Below are 24,307 nucleotides of genomic sequence, written 5' to 3' on the forward strand. Positions count from 1 at the left end.
CTGGTGTCGTGTCATTTTAACCCAGCCGTTGTGTCCTTTCCTCAATTGATTTAGCGTAGCGCGACTCGGCCAACGTTCGAGTATAATCGGGTAAACTGTGCAGACGCGGTCATACCAAACCGCTCGGTAAACCAACATCCACAACCGCGTCTGTAACAATATATACTGTATGTATATATATATATATATATATATATATATATATATATATATATATATATATATATATATATATATATATATGTACGTATATACAGGAGTGTCTGTCTGGCTGTCTGACCCTGATCTACTTTATGCAGAACTTTTGGGTTCCCAGCGGGTGTCCTATAGGAGGGTGGGAGGTTTCGTAAATTTCTCAATACAATTATGATTTTGAGTTGACACCCGTACTAAATTGCTCTTTCTCTCTCCACATGTAAACACATACATGAGTTCGGCATTCACAGCTTCGCCATTTTCCGCATGTGGAAACATTCGCTGGTTCGGTAAACCATCGTCATAGTTATCAGCTACATCATCTTATACATATAAAAGCAAGTCGTCTGTGTGTGTGTGTCCAGTTTTTGTGTGTCCGCGTTGTAATAAGAGATGGTTGAACGGATCTTCATCAAACTTTCAGAGGTTCATCAGTGAGTGCCTGGGAGTGTTTTAGGCAAAAAACAACAACAAACAAACAAAAAAACGCTCGATTAGTGCCGAAGCATTTTAAAATTAATGACAGTTATATACAAGTACACATTCGCATAAATAAATACAAAACATTCAGCAGACATTTGAATACAAATAAATCCAACAATTCCGGAAGTGTACGAAGTTGGTAGTATGGCTTCTTCTTCTTCTTCCTGATCGGCAACACAATTAACATTCCCCCTCTCCCCCTTTCGCCCCCCTCCTCCCTCCTCTCCCCTTTCCCTCCCTCCCCCCTTTCATCCCATTCCCTCCCCCCTCCCTTTCCCCACCCCACCCCTTCCCCCCCTCCCCCGCCCGCCAACGCCGGGTATTTCTGCTAGTCACCAATAAGGGTAGATCGATTTTACACAGTACTACTCCCACAGTTTTGGGGGCATCCCCACCAGAATTTCTGTGCAGATTTTGGGGGTCACTGGTCACACATGTGTCCTAAAGTGGGTGGGAGTTTTTATAAAATTTCTCAATTTTTAAAAAACATTTTGGGCTCCCATCTGTGTGTAGCATGGATACCACATATACACACACCCCTTGACTTTTTCACATTTTGTTGTGTGACACCCTGACTTTAAAATTGCTTAAATCTAATTTTTTTTGTCACTGATCTGCACATTTCATTTTTCACTGATCTTCACCAATCCACTTTTTGACTAAAAACAATATATACACAAAGAATTAAGTTAAGCACCCCCCCGTTTTTTTACAACCTCGCACATTACAAGTTTGTTGTCGTCAAAACAGTGTAATATACCCATGATATTGCTATATTTTCTGGAGAAGTGATATTATGGTCACATAAAAACATAACAATCATGCCGTTTTCAATATTTTATTCTGAATAATTGAAGGTGAAATTTTTTGGGAATTTTAGGCATATTTTCACCTCAATTTAAGTATGGAGCTATAGGTCCATCACGGACAGTGTGGATGACGTTTATGTTTTCTAACGTACAGTCATTGTTCTGAGAAGACCTCTAGCGATCTTTGCGTCAATAACGTGTGTAGGACCCACGTGATCGGATCACTGACTCAACCAATCACTTTTTTTCACTTTGATCACTCAATTTCATCAATGGATAATTGCTAATGTCATACCAATCATTATTTGATCTCACATACCTTAGAATATATGCCAATGTATACATATACACAAAGAATATATATTAGGGGGTGCTTACCTTAATTCGTTGTGTAGGGGTGCTTAACTTAATTCTTTGTGTATACATGTTACGGATGAGCTTCCTCAGGGAGCCAACGGCCGTCCAGTAAGGAGATAGTGTCTCCTAAAAAAAACACCCATCTGGTTGGACTGGTTTTTTTAGGTAGTAGGTTGTAGACAGCAACCGCTCAGGATAGTACTACCGTTCTGACTTAGGAGCGTTAAAGTGGTGCCCAGAGCCATCTTACACTATCCGTGACAGGACTTTTGCTGGTCTTACTTTCTGTCTCACTCAAACTACAGCTACCGGGCAAGCTTCAACCTCTCTTTCTTACAAACAAACACCATACACTTTTCATCACACACTTTTAATCATACACTTTTCATTTTAATAATAATAATAATAATAATAATAATAATAATAATACATTTATTTTGTATCGCGCTTTTCAAGAAACCCAAAGACGCTTTGACATAGTACGTAAAACAAAGACAAAAAAGACAAAAATACATAATTAAATAACCAAACAGAAAGGAAGGAGAAGGAGAAGAGACGGTCAGGGGTTGAATGCGGTGTTGAACAGGTAGGTCTTGAGTGATGATTTGAATGTGGTGAGTGAGGAGGAGTCTCTGATGGTTTGAGGTAGTGAGTTCCAGAGTGTGGGAGCGGCGATGGAGAAGGCCCTGTCCCCCCAGGATCTGAGTTTGGTCCGGATTGGGGGGGGGGGGGGGAGTGGGGGAGGGACAGGAGGTTGGCAGCAGCAGAGCGGAGGGTGCGGGTGGGAGTGTGTCTGGGGAGGAGGTCAGTCAGGTAGGATGGGGCCAGGTTATGGAGGGCTTTGTAGGTCAGGAGGAGGATTTTGTACTGGATTCTCTGGGAGATGGGGAGCCAGTGGAGCTTGTGAAGGACGGGGGTGATGTGGTCCCGGGCCCGGGAGTGGGTGAGCAGACGGGCAGCGGAGTTCTGAATGTATTGAAGTTTATTGATGATATTTGAGGGTGAACCATAGAGGAGGCTGTTGCAGTAGTCCAGACGGGAAGTGATGAAGGCGTGGATGAGGGTTTCTGCAGCTGTGGAGGAGAGGGATGGACGGAGACGGGCAATGTTTTTCAGATGAAAGAAGGCTGTCTTGGTGATCTGTTTAGTGTATTTGTCGAAGGAGAGGGTTTGGTCAAAGATGATGCCAAGATTCCGGATGTGAGGAGAGGTGGATACTGGGATACCGTCGATGTTGAGGGTGAAGTTGTGGGTGGATTTGGTGAGCGTTTTTGGTCCAATAATGATTATTTCGGATTTATCACAGTTTAGTTTGAGGAAGTTGATTTGAAGCCAGGATTTTATTTCAGTGATGCAGTTTGTCAGGATAGAGTGGGTGATGGTGGAAATTGACTTGGCGGAAATGAAAAGCTGGATGTCATCGGCAAAGCAGTGGAATTGGAGACCATGACGACGGATTAAGTGACCAAGGGGGAACAGGTACAGGATGAAGAGGAGGGGACCGAGAACTGAACCTTGGGGGACACCTTGGGGGAGGGGAGCGGTGGGGGATTTGCAGTTATTGATGGAGATGAACTGGTGCCTGTCGGAGAGGTATGATTTGACCCAAGAAAGGGCAGTGCCAGTGATGTTAAAGGTGGTTTCAAGTCGGGTAAGGAGGATGATGTGATTGATGGTGTCAAAGGTGGCGCTGAGGTCGAGAAGGATGAGAATGTTGAGGTTACCGGCGTCGGAGGAGAGGAGAAGGTCGTTGGTGATTTTGAGGAGTGCAGTTTCCGTACTGTGGTTGAGGCGGAATCCGGATTGGAATGTTTCATACAGGTTATTGGTAGAGAGGTGATGTTTGAGTTGAGTGGCTACAGCGCGTTCCAAAACTTTTGACAGAAAGGGTAGGTTGGAGATGGATCTGAAGTTATTTGGGGTGTCAGGGTTGAGTCCAGGTTTTTTCAGAATGGGGGGTGACAGCAGCGATTTTGAGGGATGGTGGGACGATGCCAGTAGACAGGGAGGAGTTTATCGTTGCATTGATAAGTGGAGAGAGAGCAGGAAGGCAAACCTTAACAAAGCTGGAGGGGATGGGGTCCAGAGTGCAGGTGGCAGTTTTCATTCCTATGAGGAGTTCAGAGAGGTCAGTAGGGGAGACTGGGGAAAACTGAGATAGGGGTTGGCAGGATAAGGGGGGGCAGATGGTTTGAGGGGGAGCAGGTGAGGTGGTGGTTAAGCTGCTGTAGATGTTGTCTATCTTGCTTTGGAAGAATGAAAGGAAAGAAATGCAATTGGCGACTGTGAATGACTGGGTGGTGGTATCCAGGGGGCTGAGGAGTTTGTTTGTTGTGGAGAAGAGTGCTTTTGGGTTTCCGGAGCCAGAGTGGATAATTTGAGAGTAGTAGGCAGAGCGGGCGCGGGAGAGGGCATCTTTATAGTGCTGCAGGTGATCCTTGTAGGCTTGGGAGTGAACTGTGAGACCTGTTTTATTACGGAGTCTTTCAAGTTGGCGGGCACGGGTTTTCATCAGGCGGAGTTCAGGGGTAAACCAGGGAGCAGAATGGGTGAAGGAAACTGTTTTGGTTTTCATAGGCGCAAGCTGGTCAAGGCAGGAGGAGAGAGTGTGGTTGTAGTAGTCAGTGAGGTCAGAGGGGCTGTGCAAATCAACGAAGGGAGAGGTGGACATCTTTTCGGAGAGGGAAGATGACAATGAGGTAGGTGAAAGAGCGTTTGGCTTAGGGTTTAGTTTAGTTTAGTTTAGTTTACGTTTAGCTTTAATCACACACTTTTCATCACACACTTTTCATTTTAATCACACACTTTTCATCATACACTTTTCATTTTAATCACACACTTTTCATCACACACTTTTCATCACACACTTTTCATTTTAATCATACACTTTTCATCATAAACTTTTCATTTTAATCACACACTTTTCATCAAACACTTTTCATTTTAATCATACACTTCATCACACACTTTTCATCACACACTTTTCATTTTAATCACACACTTTTCATCAAACACTTTTCATTTTAATCATACACTTCATCACACACTTTTCATCAAACACTTTTCATTTTAATCATACACTTCATCACACACTTTTCATCACACACTTTTCATTTTAATCACACACTTTTCATCAAACACTTTTCATTTTAATCATACACTTCATCACACACTTTTCATCACACACTTTTCATTTTAATCACACACTTTTCATTTTCATCACACACTTTTCATTTTCATCACACACTTTTCATCATACACTTTTCATCACACACTTTTCATTTTCATCATACACTTTTCATCATATACTTTTAATCACACACTTTTAATCACACACTTTTCATCACACACTTTTCATTTTAATCACACTCTTTTCATCACACACTTTTCATTTTCATCATACACTTTTCATTTTCATCACACACTTTTCATTTTAATCACACACTTTTCATCACACACTTTTCATTTTAATCACACTCTTTTCAGCACACACTTTTCATTTTCATCACACTCTTTTCAGCATACACTTTTCATTTTCATCATACACTTTTCATTTTCATCACACACTTTTCATTTTAATCACACACTTTTCATCATACACTTTTCATCACACCCTTTTCATCATACACTTTTCATTTTACACTTTTAATCACACACTTTTCATCATCCACTTTTCATTTTCATCATACACTTTTCATCATAGACTTTTCATTTTACACTTTTAATCACACACTTTTAATCACACACTTTTCATCACACACTTTTCATTTTCCTCATACACTTTTCATCATCCACTTTTCATTTTCATCATACACTTTTCATCACACACTTTTCATCACACACTTTTCATCACACACTTTTCATCATACACTTTTCATTTTCATCATAAACTTTTCATCATAGACTTTTCATTTTAATTATACACTTTTCATCACACACTTTTCATTTTCATCATACGCTTTTCATCATACACTTTTCATCACACACTTTTCATTTTCATCATACGCTTTTCATCATAGACTTTTCATCACACACTTTTCATTTTCATCATACGCTTTTCATCATAGACTTTTCATCACACACTTTTCATTTTCATCATACGCTTTTCATCATAGACTTTTCATCACACACTTTTCATTTTCATCATACACTTTTCATCACACACTTTTCATCACACACTTTTCATCATACACTTTTCATTTTCATCATAAACTTTTCATCATAGACTTTTCATTTTAATCATACACTTTTCATCACACACTTTACATTTTAATCACACACTTTTCATCACACACTTTTCATTTTAATCACACTCTTTTCAGCATACACTTTTCATTTTAATCACACACTTTTCATTTTAATCACACACTTTTCATTTTAATCATACACTTTTCATTTTCATCATAAACTTTTCATCACACACTTTTCATTTTAATCACACACTTTTCATCACACACTTTTCATTTTAATCACACTCTTTTCAGCATACACTTTTCATTTTCATCATACACTTTTCATTTTCATCACACACTTTTCATTTTCATCATAAACTTTTCATCACACACTTTTCATTTTAATCACACACTTTTCATCACACACTTTTCATTTTAATCACACTCTTTTCATCACACACTTTTCATTTTAATCACACACTTTTCATCACACACTTTTCATTTTAATCACACTCTTTTCAGCATACACTTTTCATTTTCATCATACACTTTTCATTTTCATCACACACTTTTCATTTTAATCACACTCTTTTCAGCATACACTTTTCATTTTCATCATACACTTTTCATTTTCATCACACACTTTTCATTTTCATCACACACTTTTCATTTTAATCACACACTTTTCATCATACACTTTTCATCACACCCTTTTCATCATACACTTTTCATTTTACACTTTTAATCACACACTTTTCATCATACACTTTTCATCATACACTTTTCATCACACACTTTTCATTTTCATCACACACTTTTCATCACACACTTTTCATCACACACTTTTCATTTTCATCATACACTTTTCATCATACACTTTTCATCACACACTTTTCATTTTCATCATACGCTTTTCATCACACACTTTTCATCACACACTTTTCATTTTCATCATACACTTTTCATCACACACTTTTCATTTTCATCATACACTTTTCATCACACACTTTTCATTTTCATCACACACTTTTCATTTTCATCACACACTTTTCATCACACACTTTTCATCACACACTTTTCATTTTCATCATACACTTTTCATCACACACTTTTCATTTTCATCATACGCTTTTCATCACACACTTTTCATCACACACTTTTCATTTTCATCATACGCTTTTCATCACACACTTTTCATCACACACTTTTCATTTTCATCATACACTTTTCATCACACACTTTTCATCACACACTTTTCATTTTCATCATAAACTTTTCATCATAGACTTTTCATTTTAATCATACACTTTTCATCATACACTTTTCATCACACACTTTTCATTTTCATCATACACTTTTCATCACACACTTTTCATTTTCATCATACACTTTTCATCACACACTTTTCATTTTCATCACACACTTTTCATTTTCATCACACACTTTTCATCACACACTTTTCATCACACACTTTTCATTTTCATCATACACTTTTCATCACACACTTTTCATTTTCATCATACGCTTTTCATCACACACTTTTCATCACACACTTTTCATTTTCATCATACGCTTTTCATCACACACTTTTCATCACACACTTTTCATTTTCATCATACACTTTTCATCACACACTTTTCATCACACACTTTTCATCACACACTTTTCATTTTCATCATAAACTTTTCATCATAGACTTTTCATCATACACTTTTCATTTTCATCATACGCTTTTCATCATAGACTTTTCATCATAGACTTTTCATTTTAATCATACACTTTTCATCACACACTTTTCATTTTCATCATAAACTTTTCATCACACACTTTTCATTTTCCTCATAAACTTTTCATCACACACTTTTCATTTTCATCATACACTTTTCATCATACACTTTTCATCATACACTTTTCATCACACACTTTTCAACATACACTTTTCATCACACACTTTTCATCACACACTTTTCATTTTCATCACACACTTTTCATCACACACTTTTCATTTTCATCACACACTTTTCATTTTCATCATACACTTTTCATCACACACTTTTCATCACACACTTTTCATTTTCATCATAAACTTTTCATCATAGACTTTTCATTTTAATCATACACTTTTCATCATACAATTTCATCACACACTTTTCATTTTCATCATACGCTTTTCATCATAGACTTTTCATCACACACTTTTCATCACACACTTTTCATTTTCATCATACACTTTTCATCACACACTTTTCATCACACACTTTTCATTTTCATCATAAACTTTTCATCATAGACTTTTCATTTTAATCATACACTTTTCATCATACACTTTTCATCACACACTTTTCATTTTCATCATACGCTTTTCATCATAGACTTTTCATCATAGACTTTTCATTTTAATCATACACTTTTCATCACACACTTTTCATTTTCATCATAAACTTTTCATCACACACTTTTCATTTTCCTCATAAACTTTTCATCACACACTTTTCATTTTCATCATACACTTTTCATCATACACTTTTCATCATACACTTTTCAACATACACTTTTCATCACACACTTTTCATCACACACTTTTCATTTTCATCATACACTTTTCATCATACACTTTTCATCACTTTTCATTTTCATCATACACTTTTCATCATACACTTTTCATCATACACTTTTCAACATACACTTTTCATCACACACTTTTCATCACACACTTTTCATTTTCATCATACACTTTTCATCATACACTTTTCATCACTTTTCATTTTCATCATACACTTTTCATCATACACTTTTCAACATACACTTTTCATCACACACTTTTCATCACACACTTTTCATTTTCATCATACACTTTTCATCACACACTTTTCATCACACACTTTTCATTTTCATCATACACTTTTCATCATACACTTTTCATCACACACTTTTCATTTTCATCATACGCTTTTCATCACACACTTTTCATCACACACTTTTCATCACACACTTTTCATTTTCATCATAAACTTTTCATCATAGACTTTTCATTTTAATCATACACTTTTCATCATACACTTTTCATTACACACTTTTCATTTTCATCATACACTTTTCATCATACACTTTTCATCACACACTTTTCATTTTCATCATACGCTTTTCATCACACACTTTTCATTTTCATCATAAACTTTTCATCATAGACTTTTCATTTTAATCATACACTTTTCATCATACACTTTTCATTACACACTTTTCATTTTCATCATACACTTTTCATCATACACTTTTCATCACACACTTTTCATTTTCATCATACGCTTTTCATCACACACTTTTCATCACACACTTTTCATTTTCATCATAAACTTTTCATCATAGACTTTTCATTTTAATCATACACTTTTCATCATACACTTTTCATCACACACTTTTCATTTTCATCATACGCTTTTCATCACACACTTTTCATTTTCATCACACACTTTTCATTTTCATCATACGCTTTTCATCATACACTTTTCATCACACACTTTTCATTTTCATCATAAACTTTTCATCACACACTTTTCATTTTCATCATACACTTTTCATCATACACTTTTCATTTTAATCATACACTTTTCATCATACACTTTTCATCACACACTTTTCATTTTCATCATACGCTTTTCATCATAGACTTTTCATCATAGACTTTTCATTTTAATCATACACTTTTCATCACACACTTTTCATTTTCATCATAAACTTTTCATCACACACTTTTCATTTTCATCATACACTTTTCATCATACACTTTTCATCATACACTTTTCAACATACACTTTTCATCACACACTTTTCATCACACACTTTTCATTTTCATCATACACTTTTCATCACACACTTTTCATTTTCATCATACACTTTTCATCATACACTTTTCATCATACACTTTTCAACATACACTTTTCATCACACACTTTTCATTTTCCTCATAAACTTTTCATCATAGACTTTTCATTTTCCTCATAAACTTTTCATCACACACTTTTCATTTTCATCATACACTTTTCATCATACACTTTTCATCATACACTTTTCAACATACACTTTTCATCACACACTTTTCATCACACACTTTTCATTTTCATCATACACTTTTCATCACACACTTTTCATTTTCATCATACACTTTTCATCATACACTTTTCATCATACACTTTTCAACATACACTTTTCATCACACACTTTTCATCACACACTTTTCATTTTCATCATACACTTTTCATCACACACTTTTCATTTTCATCATACACTTTTCATCATACACTTTTCATCACACACTTTTCATTTTCATCATACGCTTTTCATCACACACTTTTCATCACACACTTTTCATCACACACTTTTCATTTTCATCATAAACTTTTCATCATAGACTTTTCATTTTAATCATACACTTTTCATCATACACTTTTCATTACACACTTTTCATTTTCATCATACACTTTTCATCATACACTTTTCATCACACACTTTTCATTTTCATCATACGCTTTTCATCACACACTTTTCATCACACACTTTTCATTTTCATCATAAACTTTTCATCATAGACTTTTCATTTTAATCATACACTTTTCATCATACACTTTTCATCACACACTTTTCATTTTCATCATACGCTTTTCATCATAGACTTTTCATCATAGACTTTTCATTTTAATCATACACTTTTCATCACACACTTTTCATTTTCCTCATAAACTTTTCATCACACACTTTTCATTTTCATCATACACTTTTCATCACACACTTTTCATTTTCATCATACACTTTTCATCATACACTTTTCATCACACACTTTTCATTTTCATCATACACTTTTCATCACACACTTTTCATTTTCATCATAAACTTTTCATCACACACTTTTCATTTTCCTCATAAACTTTTCATCACACACTTTTCATTTTCATCATACACTTTTCATCACACACTTTTCATTTTCATCATACACTTTTCATTTTCATCACACACTTTTCATTTTCATCACACACTTTTCATTTTCATCATAAACTTTTCATCACACACTTTTCATTTTCCTCATAAACTTTTCATCACACACTTTTCATTTTCATCATACACTTTTCATCACACACTTTTCATTTTCATCATACACTTTTCATCACACACTTTTCATTTTCATCATACACTTTTCATTTTCATCACACACTTTTCATTTTCGTCATAAACTTTTCATCACACACTTTTCATTTTCCTCATAAACTTTTCATCACACACTTTTCATTTTCATCATACACTTTTCATCACACTCTTTTCATTTTCATCATACACTTTTCATCACACTCTTTTCATTTTCATCACACACTTTTCATTTTCATCATACACTTTTCATCACACACTTTTCATTTTCATCATACACTTTTCATCACACACTTTTCATTTTCATCATACACTTTTCATTTTCATCATACGCTTTTCATCACACACTTTTCATTTTCATCATACACTTTTCATCACACACTTTTCATTTTCATCATACACTTTTCATTTTCATCATACACTTTTCATCACACACTTTTCATTTTCATCATACACTTTTCATCACACACTTTTCATTTTCATCATACACTTTTCATTTTCATCATACACTTTTCATCACACACTTTTCATTTTCATCATACACTTTTCATCACACACTTTTCATTTTCATCATACACTTTTCATTTTCATCATACACTTTTCATCATACACTTTTCTTACTCATTTTTAATCCTCGCCTTTATTTGAGGCCTGGCCTCGATGAGGACTATATAGTCCATGACTGGAGCCTTCAACATAAAAAAAAAAATAAAAACAACATAATATACCATAATGTCAAAGTGGTATTATTTTAGATTTTTTTTTACAAAATAATTAAAAATTAAAATCTGAAATGTCTTGAGTCAATAAGTTTTCAACCCCTTTTCTATGACACGCCAAATTGAACTCAGGCGCATCCAAAATCCTTTGATCATCCTTGCGATGTATCTACAACTTAATTGGAGTCCACCTGTGGCCAATTCAATTGATTGGACATGATTTAGAAAGAAACACACCTTTCTACGTAAGGTCCCATAGTTGACAGTGAATGTCAGAGCAGAAACTCGACCATGAAATCATAGGAACTGTCTGTAGAACTAATTCTTATCAAGGTTAGAAATTTACCTGCACACAATTTGAAAGGTAGCAGGAGATCTTTAACATTCACAAGGGAATTACTGTCAGACAGAATACCCATATTAACGTCCATCAGAGGTGCCAGCTCACTTTGTAATGCCAAATCAGGCTAAAAAAGCCTTCTGTTAAAGACAAGAGTCCTCAGAGGCAAACTGTGTTTCCTGTCTGGACAACAGTGGAATTAATGAGATTTAGCTATAAATAGATTTCTGTAATCAAGAGGAATATGTCGATGAAGAATGTAGGAAGGACACAATGGAATAAGCAAGCATGGTGAAGAAAGGCTGGAGTGCTGTCAAGGTCAATAAGAGCCCGAGGGGAGTTGGCTCCTGGTCCTGGGATGCCTGGAGACCCCTCTTGTGTTTGGTAGCGAGAAGAGGCAACGATAACTTCCCAAGTTTTAAAAGACCTGTGAAAAATAAATGAAGCAAGATTGAGAATTGCCTTGCCATGCATGTCCCCTACCAGTCCCAAATAATGTGATTCGTCCAAGCAAAAGGGACATAACTCAAGAAGCAAAAAGGACAAAAAGTGAAAAATTGGTGAAACGCTCTGAAACTAACACTTGTTCTATAACTTATCACAATAAAGTCATGTACCAAGTTTCAGTTGAATATGTTAAAGGGTATGGAAAAAAGGTGCAGAAAACCACAGGTGGGAAGGCCGGACAGACAGACAGACGGAGAGCAAACCTATTGTCCCCTCCGGGTAGGGGAAGGATAAACTGCAAGGAAGTTCACACAGGAAAAGGATATTTGACTCATCCTGCCGACATGAAACCAAACCTACTGCGATCCATCTCTTTCTTTTAATGATCCGTCAACTTAAAATCGTCAGAATCTCATTTACAACCCACATCACCATCGACTTTTGTGTTTTACATTCTCCACCTCCATGTCCATGACATCAGACTTGTTCAAATGAGTTTGTTTGATCGGACGTGGGTGATGGTGAGCTTCTATATCTTAAAGCAAAACAGGGAAGAGTGGGATTTGATGGACATGGGGAGATAATTCCACAGATGGGTGAAGAGGTGTAGAAATAAGTGGAAGTAAGCAAAAAGCCTGGACTTTGAGGATTTGCAGGTGTCCTGCTGAGGCTTTTGAGGGCCAGGTAGACATAATAAAAGACAGAGGCTGCAATTACTTGTTAGCAGTCATAAGGCATCAGTGTCTTATTCTTTCAAATCTCCAAAGTTCATATTTCGACCTTTGGTCTCCACAACATAGTATAGAGAAGTGGGATGTAGGATTCTGACCCAGGAAGAGAGAGAGCGAGAGAGCGAGAGAGAGCGAGAGAGAGCGAGAGAGAGAGAGAGAGAGAGAGAGAGCAATACTCATTTATAGTACACATATCGTCTTGTCAGCCATGAGAAGTCGAACGATACCATTGGACGACTTTCTACAAATTCCCATTGACTGCTTGGAGTCCAACTTGGAAGTTTCGTCTTTCCAAAGGAGGGCATTGTTAATCTTCTTCTTCTTCTTCTTGCATATGTAGCACATGGCTGGAGGTAGCATCATTTGTTGGGGGCATGGTGCTGCTGCTGATGCAGTTCACCATGTAGATTTAGGGAGGGATTTGAAATTTGTTCATAGTTCCGGTGATACCTCATGTACTTTTCACAAAGGACATGGGCGGGGTTTGCGAGCAGCAAATTTGATTGGTCGAGACGATATAAAATGCTGTAATATTTTATCCAAGTACTGCTAAACTGAAGGTTTTTGAAAGTATCAAAAATGTGATTTGTGTTTAACAGTTTTCAAGTATATAATTAAATTTAAATAAAATAAAAATTTCAAATGTGGTACAATTTTTTTTACCGCAGTTGATACAGCGTCTTTTACACCACCATATATAACACATTACATTAGTTATTGGTTCCTGTTATTTGCGTCATTTATGACATCCTTAAGAACAGGAAGTTCCTTGATTAGAACGATTTTTTATTTCGTTTCACTGCCAGACAGGTAGACCGAGTAAAAATATCATCTCACTCCTCCATGCGCGATTGCGCATGTGCGATTGGAAGTAGCCAAAGTACTGCTAAACTACAACTTCATTTTCCGATTCGTGTTCAAATGTAACATTCAAATGAAATCAAGTTGTTCCTGGATCGTAAACTGACACTTGTAGACAGACAGACGGCTAATGTTGGCGAATGGGACACCCAGTTTAATGTCCATCCGAACAACGGAACGCACAAGGATGAATCGCCGTGCTTGCGAAACACCAGGATGACAGTCTATAGCAGGGCCGAGATTAAAATTCAGGATAGCTCAGAAGCAGGTGTGCATACCTCTTGGCTATCCGACCAGCCCGGCATTGTCAACGATGAAATCCAGGAGTTCAAGAGGTTGACCTTCCAGGGGTTCATCATAGAATTGGACGGGCGGGTTGGCTTGTCAGTGATTCCACAGAGATGGCGTTGGGGTAAATTACTGTTCGACATAAACTGAAATGATAAGCAAAATTGAACGTTTTTTCATGGATGTAAACCAGGAACTCAAATTGAAAATGAATGCTGCCTTGGGCAGGCCATTTTCCAAATGGAAAAATGTATGAGAAGATGTCATTAAGAGCTATGCAGTGTTTTGGAGCATGGAAGAAGTGCACAGCAAGTCAGGCATGGTAAGTGATTTAACTACCACTGACAGAGAGCATGGTAAACAGATCAACATGCCAGTTTCAAAATCCTGAGATATGTTCACAGGAAAAAGGTCCTAACTTCCTGTTTAATGGTCTTAAGGGTCTCATTCCACATGAGAAATGGTCACAGAAACGTTGTAACCTCGACCACATAGACCACACTAATTTAACATGCTACCTAATTTGCAACCCTCTCCAATGGAACAATATATATATATATATATATATACTGTTACATCCACGGGTTTTGAGTCTACTGCGAGGGGTTGGGGGGGGGGGGGCGGGGGACCTTCTTTCCCCTCAAATTTACTGGGTTTGAGGCTACTGATCATGAATAACTTTGTGCCCTGTCACGTTGCTAATCGACCACCAGCACCAATTGCTCGACCACGTGGTTCCAGGGTTCTCCGTCTGGCAACCGTATACCTGAGCCACATGGCTTTCCAATCGGGGGACGCGCCCTCGGCTATGCACCGATCTTATCTCAATTGGGGAGGCCGAGCTTACCACTGGTGCCTGACGGACTTGAATGAAACAATCAATTGGGGAATTGTAACCTCACAGTCTAACTTACGTGTGAACATCCCTGGATAAATCAGGAAATTTGGACTTTCTTCTTTTGGATTTTATTTTTACGGATGCATTTATGGTTTTTTTAACGAAAATTTTCATTTATGGATGCTTTTTCATGGTTCTGTGAATTTTTCCGGTGTACCAGCTTCGATGTCCATCGGCACACCAACTTTCAGATATATACAACACCCGGGAGGTTCTCTTTATGAAGTTCTCTTCAAGCTGGTTCACTTCATTAACGCCTCGGAGCAAGAAAACAAGCTGGTTCTCTTCATTAATGCCTCGGAGGAAGAAAACAAGCTAGTTCTCTTCATTAATGCCTCTGATGAAGATAACAAGCGGGTCCTCTTCATTAACGCCTCGGAGCAAGAGAACAAGCTGGTTCTCTTCATGAACACCTCGGAGGAAGTAAACAAGCTGGTTCTCTTCAATAACATCTCTGAAGAAGTGAACAAGCTAATTCTCTTCATTAACACCACTGATGAAAAAAACAAGCTAATTCTCTTCATCAACACCACTGATGAAGAAAACAAGCTGACTCTCTTCATTAACACCTCTGATGAAGTGAACAAGCTAGTTCTCTTCATCAACGCCTCTGCTGAAGACAACAAGCTACCTCTCTTCATTAACGCTTCTGATGAAGTGAACAAGCTAATTCTCTTCATCAACACCACTGATGAAGAAAACAAGCTAACTCTCTTCATTAACGCTTCTGATGAAGTGAACAAGCTAATTCTCTTCATTAACACCTCTGATGAAGACAACAAGCTAACTCTCTTCATTAACGCTTCTGATGAAGTGAACAAGCTAATTCTCTTCATTAACACCTCTGATGAAGAAAACAAGCTAGTTCTCTTCATTAACGCCTCTGATGAAGACAACAAGCTAACTCTTTTCATTAACGCTTCTGATGAAGCCAACAAGCTAACTCTCTTCATTAACGCTTCTGATGAAGTGAACAAGCTAATTCTCTTCATCAACACCACTGATGAAGAGAACAAGCTAATTCTCTTCATCAACACCACTGATGAAGAAAACACGCTAACTCTCTTCATTAACGCTTCTGATGAAGGGAACAAGCTAATTCTCTTCATTAACACCTCTGATGAAGTGAACAAGCTAATTCTCTTCATCAACACCACTGATGAAGAAAACACGCTAACTCTCTTCATTAACGCTTCTGATGAAGGGAACAAGCTAATTCTCTTCATCAACACCACTGATGAAGTGAACAAGCTAATTCTCTTCATCAACACCACTGATGAAGAAAACACGCTAACTCTCTTCATTAACGCTTCTGATGAAGGGAACAAGCTAATTCTCTTCATTAACACCTCTGATGAAGCCAACAAGCTAACTCTCTTCATTAACGCTTCTGATGAAGTGAACAAGCTAATTCTCTTCATCAACACCACTGATGAAGAAAACAAGCTAACTCTCTTCATTAACGCTTCTGATGAAGTGAACAAGCTAATTCTCTTCATCAACACCACTGATGAAGTGAACAAGCTAATTCTCTTCATCAACACCACTGATGAGGAAAACAAGCTAACTCTCTTCATTAACGCTTCTGATGAAGTGAACAAGCTAATTCTCTTCATTAACACCACTGATGAAAAAAACAAGCTAATTCTCTTCATCAACACCACTGATGAAGAAAACAAGCTAACTCTCTTCATTAACGCTTCTGATGAAGTGAACAAGCTAATTCTCTTCATCAACACCACTGATGAGGAAAACAAGCTAACTCTCTTCATTAACGCTTCTGATGAAGTGAACAAGCTAATTCTCTTCATTAACGCTTCTGATGAAGTGAACAAGCTAATTCTCTTCATTAACGCTTCTGATGAAGTGAACAAGCTAATTCTCTTCATTAACGCTTCTTATGAAGTGAACAAGCTAATTCTCTTCATCAACACCACTGATGAAGAAAACAAGCTAACTCTCTTCATTAACGCCTCTGATGAAGACAACAAGCTAATTCTCTTCATTAACGCTTCTGATGAAGTGAACAAGCTAATTCTCTTCATTAACGCTTCTGATGAAGTGAACAAGCTAATTCTCTTCATCAACACCACTGATGAAGAAAACAAGCTAACTCTCTTCATTACCACCACTGATGAAGAAAACAAGCTAATTCTCTTCATCAACACCTCTGATGAAGACAACAAGCTAACTCTCTTCATTAACGCTTCTGATGAAGTGAACAAGCCAATTCTCTTCATTAACACCACTGATGAAGACAACAAGCTACCTCTCTTCATTAACACCTCTGATGAAGTGAACAAGCTTGTTCTCTTCATTAACGCCTCTGATGAAGACAACAAGCTACCTCTCTTCATTAACGCTTCTGATGAGGTGAACAAGCTTGTTCTCTTCATTAACACCTCTGATGAAGTGAACAAGCTAATTATCTTCATTAATGCTTCTGATGAAGTGAACAAGCTTGTTCTCTTCATCAACACCACTGATGAAGTGAACAAGCTTGTTCTCTTCATTAACACCTCTGATGAAGACAACAAGCTAATTATCTTCATTAACACCTCTGATGAAGACAACAAGCTAATTCTCTTCATTAACACCTCTGATGAAGACAACAAGCTAACTCTCTTCATTAATGCTTCTGATGAAGTGAACAAGCTAATTCTCTTCATTAACACCTCTGATGAAGTGAACAAGCTAATTCTCTTCATTAACACCTCTGATGAAGCCAACAAGCTAGTTCTCTTCATTAACACCTCTGATGAAGCCAACAAGCTAACTCTCTTCATTAACACCTCTGATGAAGCCAACAAGCTAATTCTCTTCATTAACACCTCTGATGAAGACAACAAGCTAGTTCTCTTCATTAACACCTCTGATGAAGACAACAAGCTAACTCTCTTCATTAACACCTCTGATGAAGCCAACAAGCTAATTCTCTTCATTAACACCTCTGATGAAGCCAACAAGCTAGTTCTCTTCATTAACACCTCTGATGAAGCCAACAAGCTAATTCTCTTCATTAACACCTCTGATGAAGACAACAAGCTAATTCTCTTCATTAACACCTCTGATGAAGACAACAAGCTAACTCTCTTCATTAATGCTTCTGATGAAGTGAACAAGCTAATTCTCTTCATTAACACCTCTGATGAAGTGAACAAGCTAATTCTCTTCATTAACACCTCTGATGAAGCCAACAAGCTAGTTCTCTTCATTAACACCTCTGATGAAGCCAACAAGCTAACTCTCTTCATTAACGCTTCTGATGAAGTGAACAAGCTAATTCTCTTCATTAACACCTCTGATGAAGCCAACAAGCTAACTCTCTTCATTAACGCTTCTGATGAAGTGAACAAGCTAATTCTCTTCATCAACACCACTGATGAAGACAACAAGCTAACTCTCTTCATTAACGCTTCTGATGAAGTGAACAAGCTAATTCTCTTCATCAACACCACTGATGAAGTGAACAAGCTAATTCTCTTCATCAACACCACTGATGAAGAAAACAAGCTAACTCTCTTCATTAACGCTTCTTATGAAGTGAACAAGCTAATTCTCTTCATTAACACCACTGATGAAAAAAACAAGCTAATTCTCTTCATCAACACCACTGATGAAGAAAACAAGCTAACTCTCTTCATTAATGCTTCTGATGAAGTGAACAAGCTAATTCTCTTCCTTAACACCACTGATGAAGACACCAAGCTACCTCTCTTCATTAACACCTCTGATGAAGTGAACAAGCTTGTTCTCTTCATTAACGCCTCTGATGAAGACAACAAGCTAACTCTCTTCATTAACGCTTCTGATGAGGTGAACAAGCTTGTTCTCTTCATCAACACCACTGATGAAGACAACAAGCTAACTCTCTTCATTAACACCTCTGATGAAGTGAACAAGCTAATTCTCTTCATTAACACCTCTGATGAAGTGAACAAGCTAATTCTCTTCATTAACACCTCTGATGAAGCCAACAAGCTAATTCTCTTCATTAACACCTCTGATGAAGACAACAAGCTAATTCTCTTCATTAACACCTCTGATGAAGCCAACAAGCTAATTCTCTTCATTAACACCTCTGATGAAGCCAACAAGCTAATTCTCTTCATTAACACCTCTGATGAAGACAACAAGCTAATTCTCTTAATTAACGCCTCTGATGAAGAAAACAAGCTAGTTCTCTTCATTAACACCTCTGATGAAGCCAACAAGCTAATTCTCTTCATTAACACCTCTGATGAAGCCAACAAGCTAATTCTCTTCATTAACACCTCTGATGAAGACAACAAGCTAATTCTCTTAATTAACGCCTCTGATGAAGAAAACAAGCTAGTTCTCTTCATTAACACCTCTGATGAAGCCAACAAGCTAATTCTCTTCATTAACACCTCTGATGAAGACAACAAGCTAATTCTCTTCATTAACACCTCTGATGAAGCCAACAAGCTAATTCTCTTCATTAACACCTCTGATGAAGACAACAAGCTAATTCTCTTCATTAACACCTCTGATGAAGAAAACAAGCTAATTCTCTTCATTAACACCTCTGATGAAGCCAACAAGCTAATTCTCTTCATTAACACCTCTGATGAAGACAACAAGCTAATTCTCTTAATTAACGCCTCTGATGAAGAAAACAAGCTAGTTCTCTTCATGAACACCTCTGATGAAGCCAACAAGCTAATTCTCTTCATTAACACCTCTGATGAAGCCAACAAGCTAATTCTCTTCATTAACACCTCTGATGAAGACAACAAGCTAATTCTCTTCATTAACGCCTCTGATGAAGAAAACAAGCTAGTTCTCTTCATTAACACCTCTGATGAAGCCAACAAGCTAACTCTCTTCATTAACGCTTCTGATGAAGTGAACAAGCTAATTCTCTTCATCAACACCACTGATGAATAAAACAAGCTATCTCTCTTCATTAACGCCTCTGATGAAGACAACAAGCTAACTCTTTTCATTAACGCTTCTGATGAAGTGAACAAGCTAATTCTCTTCATCAACACCACTGATGAAGACAACAAGCTAACTCTCTTCATTAACGCTTCTGATGAAGTGAACAAGCTAATTCTCTTCATCAACACCACTGATGAAGACAACAAGCTAACTCTTTTCATTAACACCTCTGATGAAGACAACAAGCTAACTCTTTTCATTAACGCTTCTGATGCAGTGATCAAGCTAACTCTCTTCATTAACACCTCTGATGAAGACAACAAGCTAACTCTTTTCATTAACGCCTCTGATGAAGACAACAAGCTAACTCTCTTCATTAACACCTCTCATGCAGTGATCAAGCTAACTCTCTTCATTAACGCTTCTGATGAAGTAAACAAGCTACCTCTCTTCATTAACGCTTCTGATGAAGTGAACAAGCTAATTATCTTCATCAACACCACTGATGAAGAAAACAAACTACCTCTCTTCATTAACGCTTCTGATGAAGACAACAAGCTAACTCTCTTCATGAACGCTTGTGATGAAGACAACAAGCTAACTCTCTTCATTAACACCTCTGATGAAGACAACAAGCTAACTCTCATCATGAACACCTCTGATGAAGACAACAAGCTAACTCTCTTCATGAACACCTCTGATGAAGTGAACAAGCTAATTCTCTTCATTAACACCACTGATGAAGACAACAAGCTAACTCTCTTCATGAACACCTCTGATGAAGTGAACAAGCTAATTCTCTTCATTAACACCACTGATGAAGACAACAAGCTAACTCTCTTCATGAACACCTCTGATGAAGTGAACAAGCTAATTCTCTTCATTAACGCTTCTGATGAAGCCAACAAGCTAATTCTCTTCATTAACACCTCTGATGAAGCCAACAAGCTAATTCTCTTCATTAACACCTCTGATGAAGACAACAAGCTAACTCTCTTCATTAACGCTTCTGATGAAGACAACAAGCTAACTCTCTTCATTAACACCTCTGATGAAGCCAACAAGCTAACGCTCTTCATGAACACCTCTGATGAAGTGAACAAGCTAATTCTCTTCATTAACACCACTGATGAAGACAACAAGCTAACTCTCTTCATTAACGCTTCTGATGAAGACAACAAGCTAATTCTCTTCATTAACACCTCTGATGAAGCCAACAAGCTAATTCTCTTCATTAACACCTCTGATGAAGCCAACAAGCTAATTCTCTTCATTAACACCTCTGATGAAGCCAACAAGCTAATTCTCTTCATTAACACCTCTGATGAAGCCAACAAGCTAATTCTCTTCATTAACACCTCTGATGAAGCCAACAAGCTAATTCTCTTCATTAACACCTCTGATGAAGCCAACAAGCTAATTCTCTTCATTAACACCTCTGATGAAGCCAACAAGCTAATTCTCTTCATTAACGCTTCTGATGAAGCCAACAAGCTAATTCTCTTCATTAACACCTCTGATGAAGCCAACAAGCTAATTCTCTTCATTAACACCTCTGATGAAGACAACAAGCTAACTCTCTTCATTAACGCTTCTGATGAAGACAACAAGCTAACTCTCTTCATTAACACCTCTGATGAAGCCAACAAGCTAATTCTCTTCATTAACACCTCTGATGAAGACAACAAGCTAATTCTCTTCATTAACACCACTGATGAAGCCAACAAGCTAATTCTCTTCATTAACACCTCTGATGAAGCCAACAAGCTAATTCTCTTCATTAACACCTCTGATGAAGCCAACAAGCTAATTCTCTTCATTAACGCTTCTGATGAAGCCAACAAGCTAATTCTCTTCATTAACACCTCTGATGAAGCCAACAAGCTAATTCTCTTCATTAACACCTCTGATGAAGACAACAAGCTAACTCTCTTCATTAACGCTTCTGATGAAGACAACAAGCTAACTCTCTTCATTAACACCTCTGATGAAGCCAACAAGCTAATTCGCTTCATTAACACCTCTGATGAAGCCAACAAGCTAATTCTCTTCATTAACACCTCTGATGAAGCCAACAAGCTAATTCTCTTCATTAACACCTCTGATGAAGCCAACAAGCTAATTCTCTTCATTAACACCTCTGATGAAGCCAACAAGCTAATTCTCTTCATTAACACCTCTGATGAAGCCAACAAGCTAATTCTCTTCATTAACGCTTCTGATGAAGCCAACAAGCTAATTCTCTTCATTAACACCTCTGATGAAGCCAACAAGCTAATTCTCTTCATTAACACCTCTGATGAAGACAACAAGCTAACTCTCTTCATTAACGCTTCTGATGAAGACAACAAGCTAACTCTCTTCATTAACACCTCTGATGAAGCCAACAAGCTAATTCTCTTCATTAACACCTCTGATGAAGACAACAAGCTAATTCTCTTCATTAACACCACTGATGAAGACAACAAGCTAACTCTCTTCATGAACACCTCTGATGAAGACAACAAGCTAACTCTCTTCATGAACACCTCTGATGAAGTGAACAAGCTAATTCTCTTCATTAACACCACTGATGAAGACAACAAGCTAACTCTCTTCATGAACACCTCTGATGAAGTGAACAAGCTAATTCTCTTCATTAACACCACTGATGAAGACAACAAGCTAACTCTCTTCATGAACACCTCTGATGAAGTGAACAAGCTAATTCTCTTCATTAACGCTTCTGATGAAGACAACAAGCTAATCTATCTATAATTCCAGTAATCTCTGTGTGTATGTATGTCTGTGTGTGTGTATGCGACCGCTGTTTCTCGACAACTACCGGTCCGATATACTTTAAACTTGCCAGGTATATTGCTGGGGACCCGAGGATGTGCCTTTTCAAGGTTTCATATTAATCGGAGAAGTAGTTACCGAGCTATGGCGATTTCTTTACCAAACTCCGCAAGCCGTTCGCTTTGGACCAAACCATTTCATGTAAATAGAGGGGGGGGATTGTCACCGTACTCACAAGCCGTCTGCTTTGGCTTTGCGAATGGACCAAACCATTTCATGTAAATAGAGGGGGGGGATATAATTTTAGATATACTGTATATATAGTACGGGCATGCCCTAGTTCTCTTAATTAACGCTTCTGATGAAGAAAACAAGCTGGAACAAACTCCCTCACTCTCTTCAATCCCACTCCACCCTCCCGGTCTTTAAAACAGCTGTTCACCACCATCTCTTATCTTCCCCCATCCAAAACCTTGATCTTTTCTACCCCCGCTAATTCACCCCAATTCCACTTTTTTAAAATACCAACTTCTGTCCTGGAAGTCCTTGGTGTCGTTGTGTTTTATACTTCTCCCACCCCCTTCCCATGCCTCCTCCCCCCAAGCCCTCTCCCTCCCACACATCTTCCTGCTCTCAAATGTTGTGTGCTCTCAAGTGTTTGTGTGCTTCCCCTTCTCTCCCCATCTTGGCTTCAGCTCCCTCTTTTTATATATTTTGTTTGTCTGGTTGATTTGTTTGTGAAGTAAATGTCAGCTCTTTCACGAGCCTCGATTCAGTATACAAAAAAGAAAAAAAAGAAAAAAAGAAAAGCTAATCTAATTCTCTTAATGAATGCCTCTGATGAAGACAACAAGCTAATTATCTTCATCAACACCTCTGATGAAGACAACAAGCTAATTCTCTTAATTAACGCCTCTGATGAAGAAAACAAGCTAATTATCTTCATCAACACCTCTGATGAAGACAACAAGCTAACTCTCTTAATTAACGCCTCTGATGAAGACAACAAGCTAACTCTCTTCATTAACACCTCTGATGAAGACAACAAGCTAACTCTCTTCATTAACGCCTCTGATGAAGAAAACAAGCGAGTTCTCTTAATTAACGCCTCTGATGAAGACAACAAGCGAGTTCTCTTAATTAACACCTCTGATGAAGACAACAAGCTAACTCTCTTAATTAACGCCT

General features: G+C 37.5%; 1 protein-coding gene across 2 annotated transcripts in view; it reads right to left on the bottom strand.

Moving 5' to 3' along the window:
* Positions 1-273: 273 nt before the first annotated feature.
* LOC137426543 (uncharacterized) overlaps positions 274-24,307 on the bottom strand; it is an 82,682-nt gene continuing 58,648 nt past the window's right edge. Inside the window, exons 5-6 of one of the 2 annotated variants that reach the window (XM_078779329.1) lie at positions 14,529-14,684; positions 274-637 (exon numbers count right to left, since the gene is read on the bottom strand). In XM_078779329.1, the coding sequence (XP_078635455.1) occupies positions 608-637; positions 14,529-14,684 (186 nt within the window). In that variant the 3' untranslated portion in view covers positions 274-607. Of the gene's footprint in view, positions 638-11,564; positions 12,639-14,528; positions 14,685-24,307 lie in introns of those variants that run through there. The other variant, XM_078779330.1, reaches the window with a different exon arrangement.

Source organism: Myxine glutinosa, chromosome 5 (genome assembly GCF_964187855.1).
Source record: "Myxine glutinosa chromosome 5, kmMyxGlut1.1, whole genome shotgun sequence".
NCBI classification, from domain to species: Eukaryota; Metazoa; Chordata; class Myxini; order Myxiniformes; family Myxinidae; genus Myxine; species Myxine glutinosa.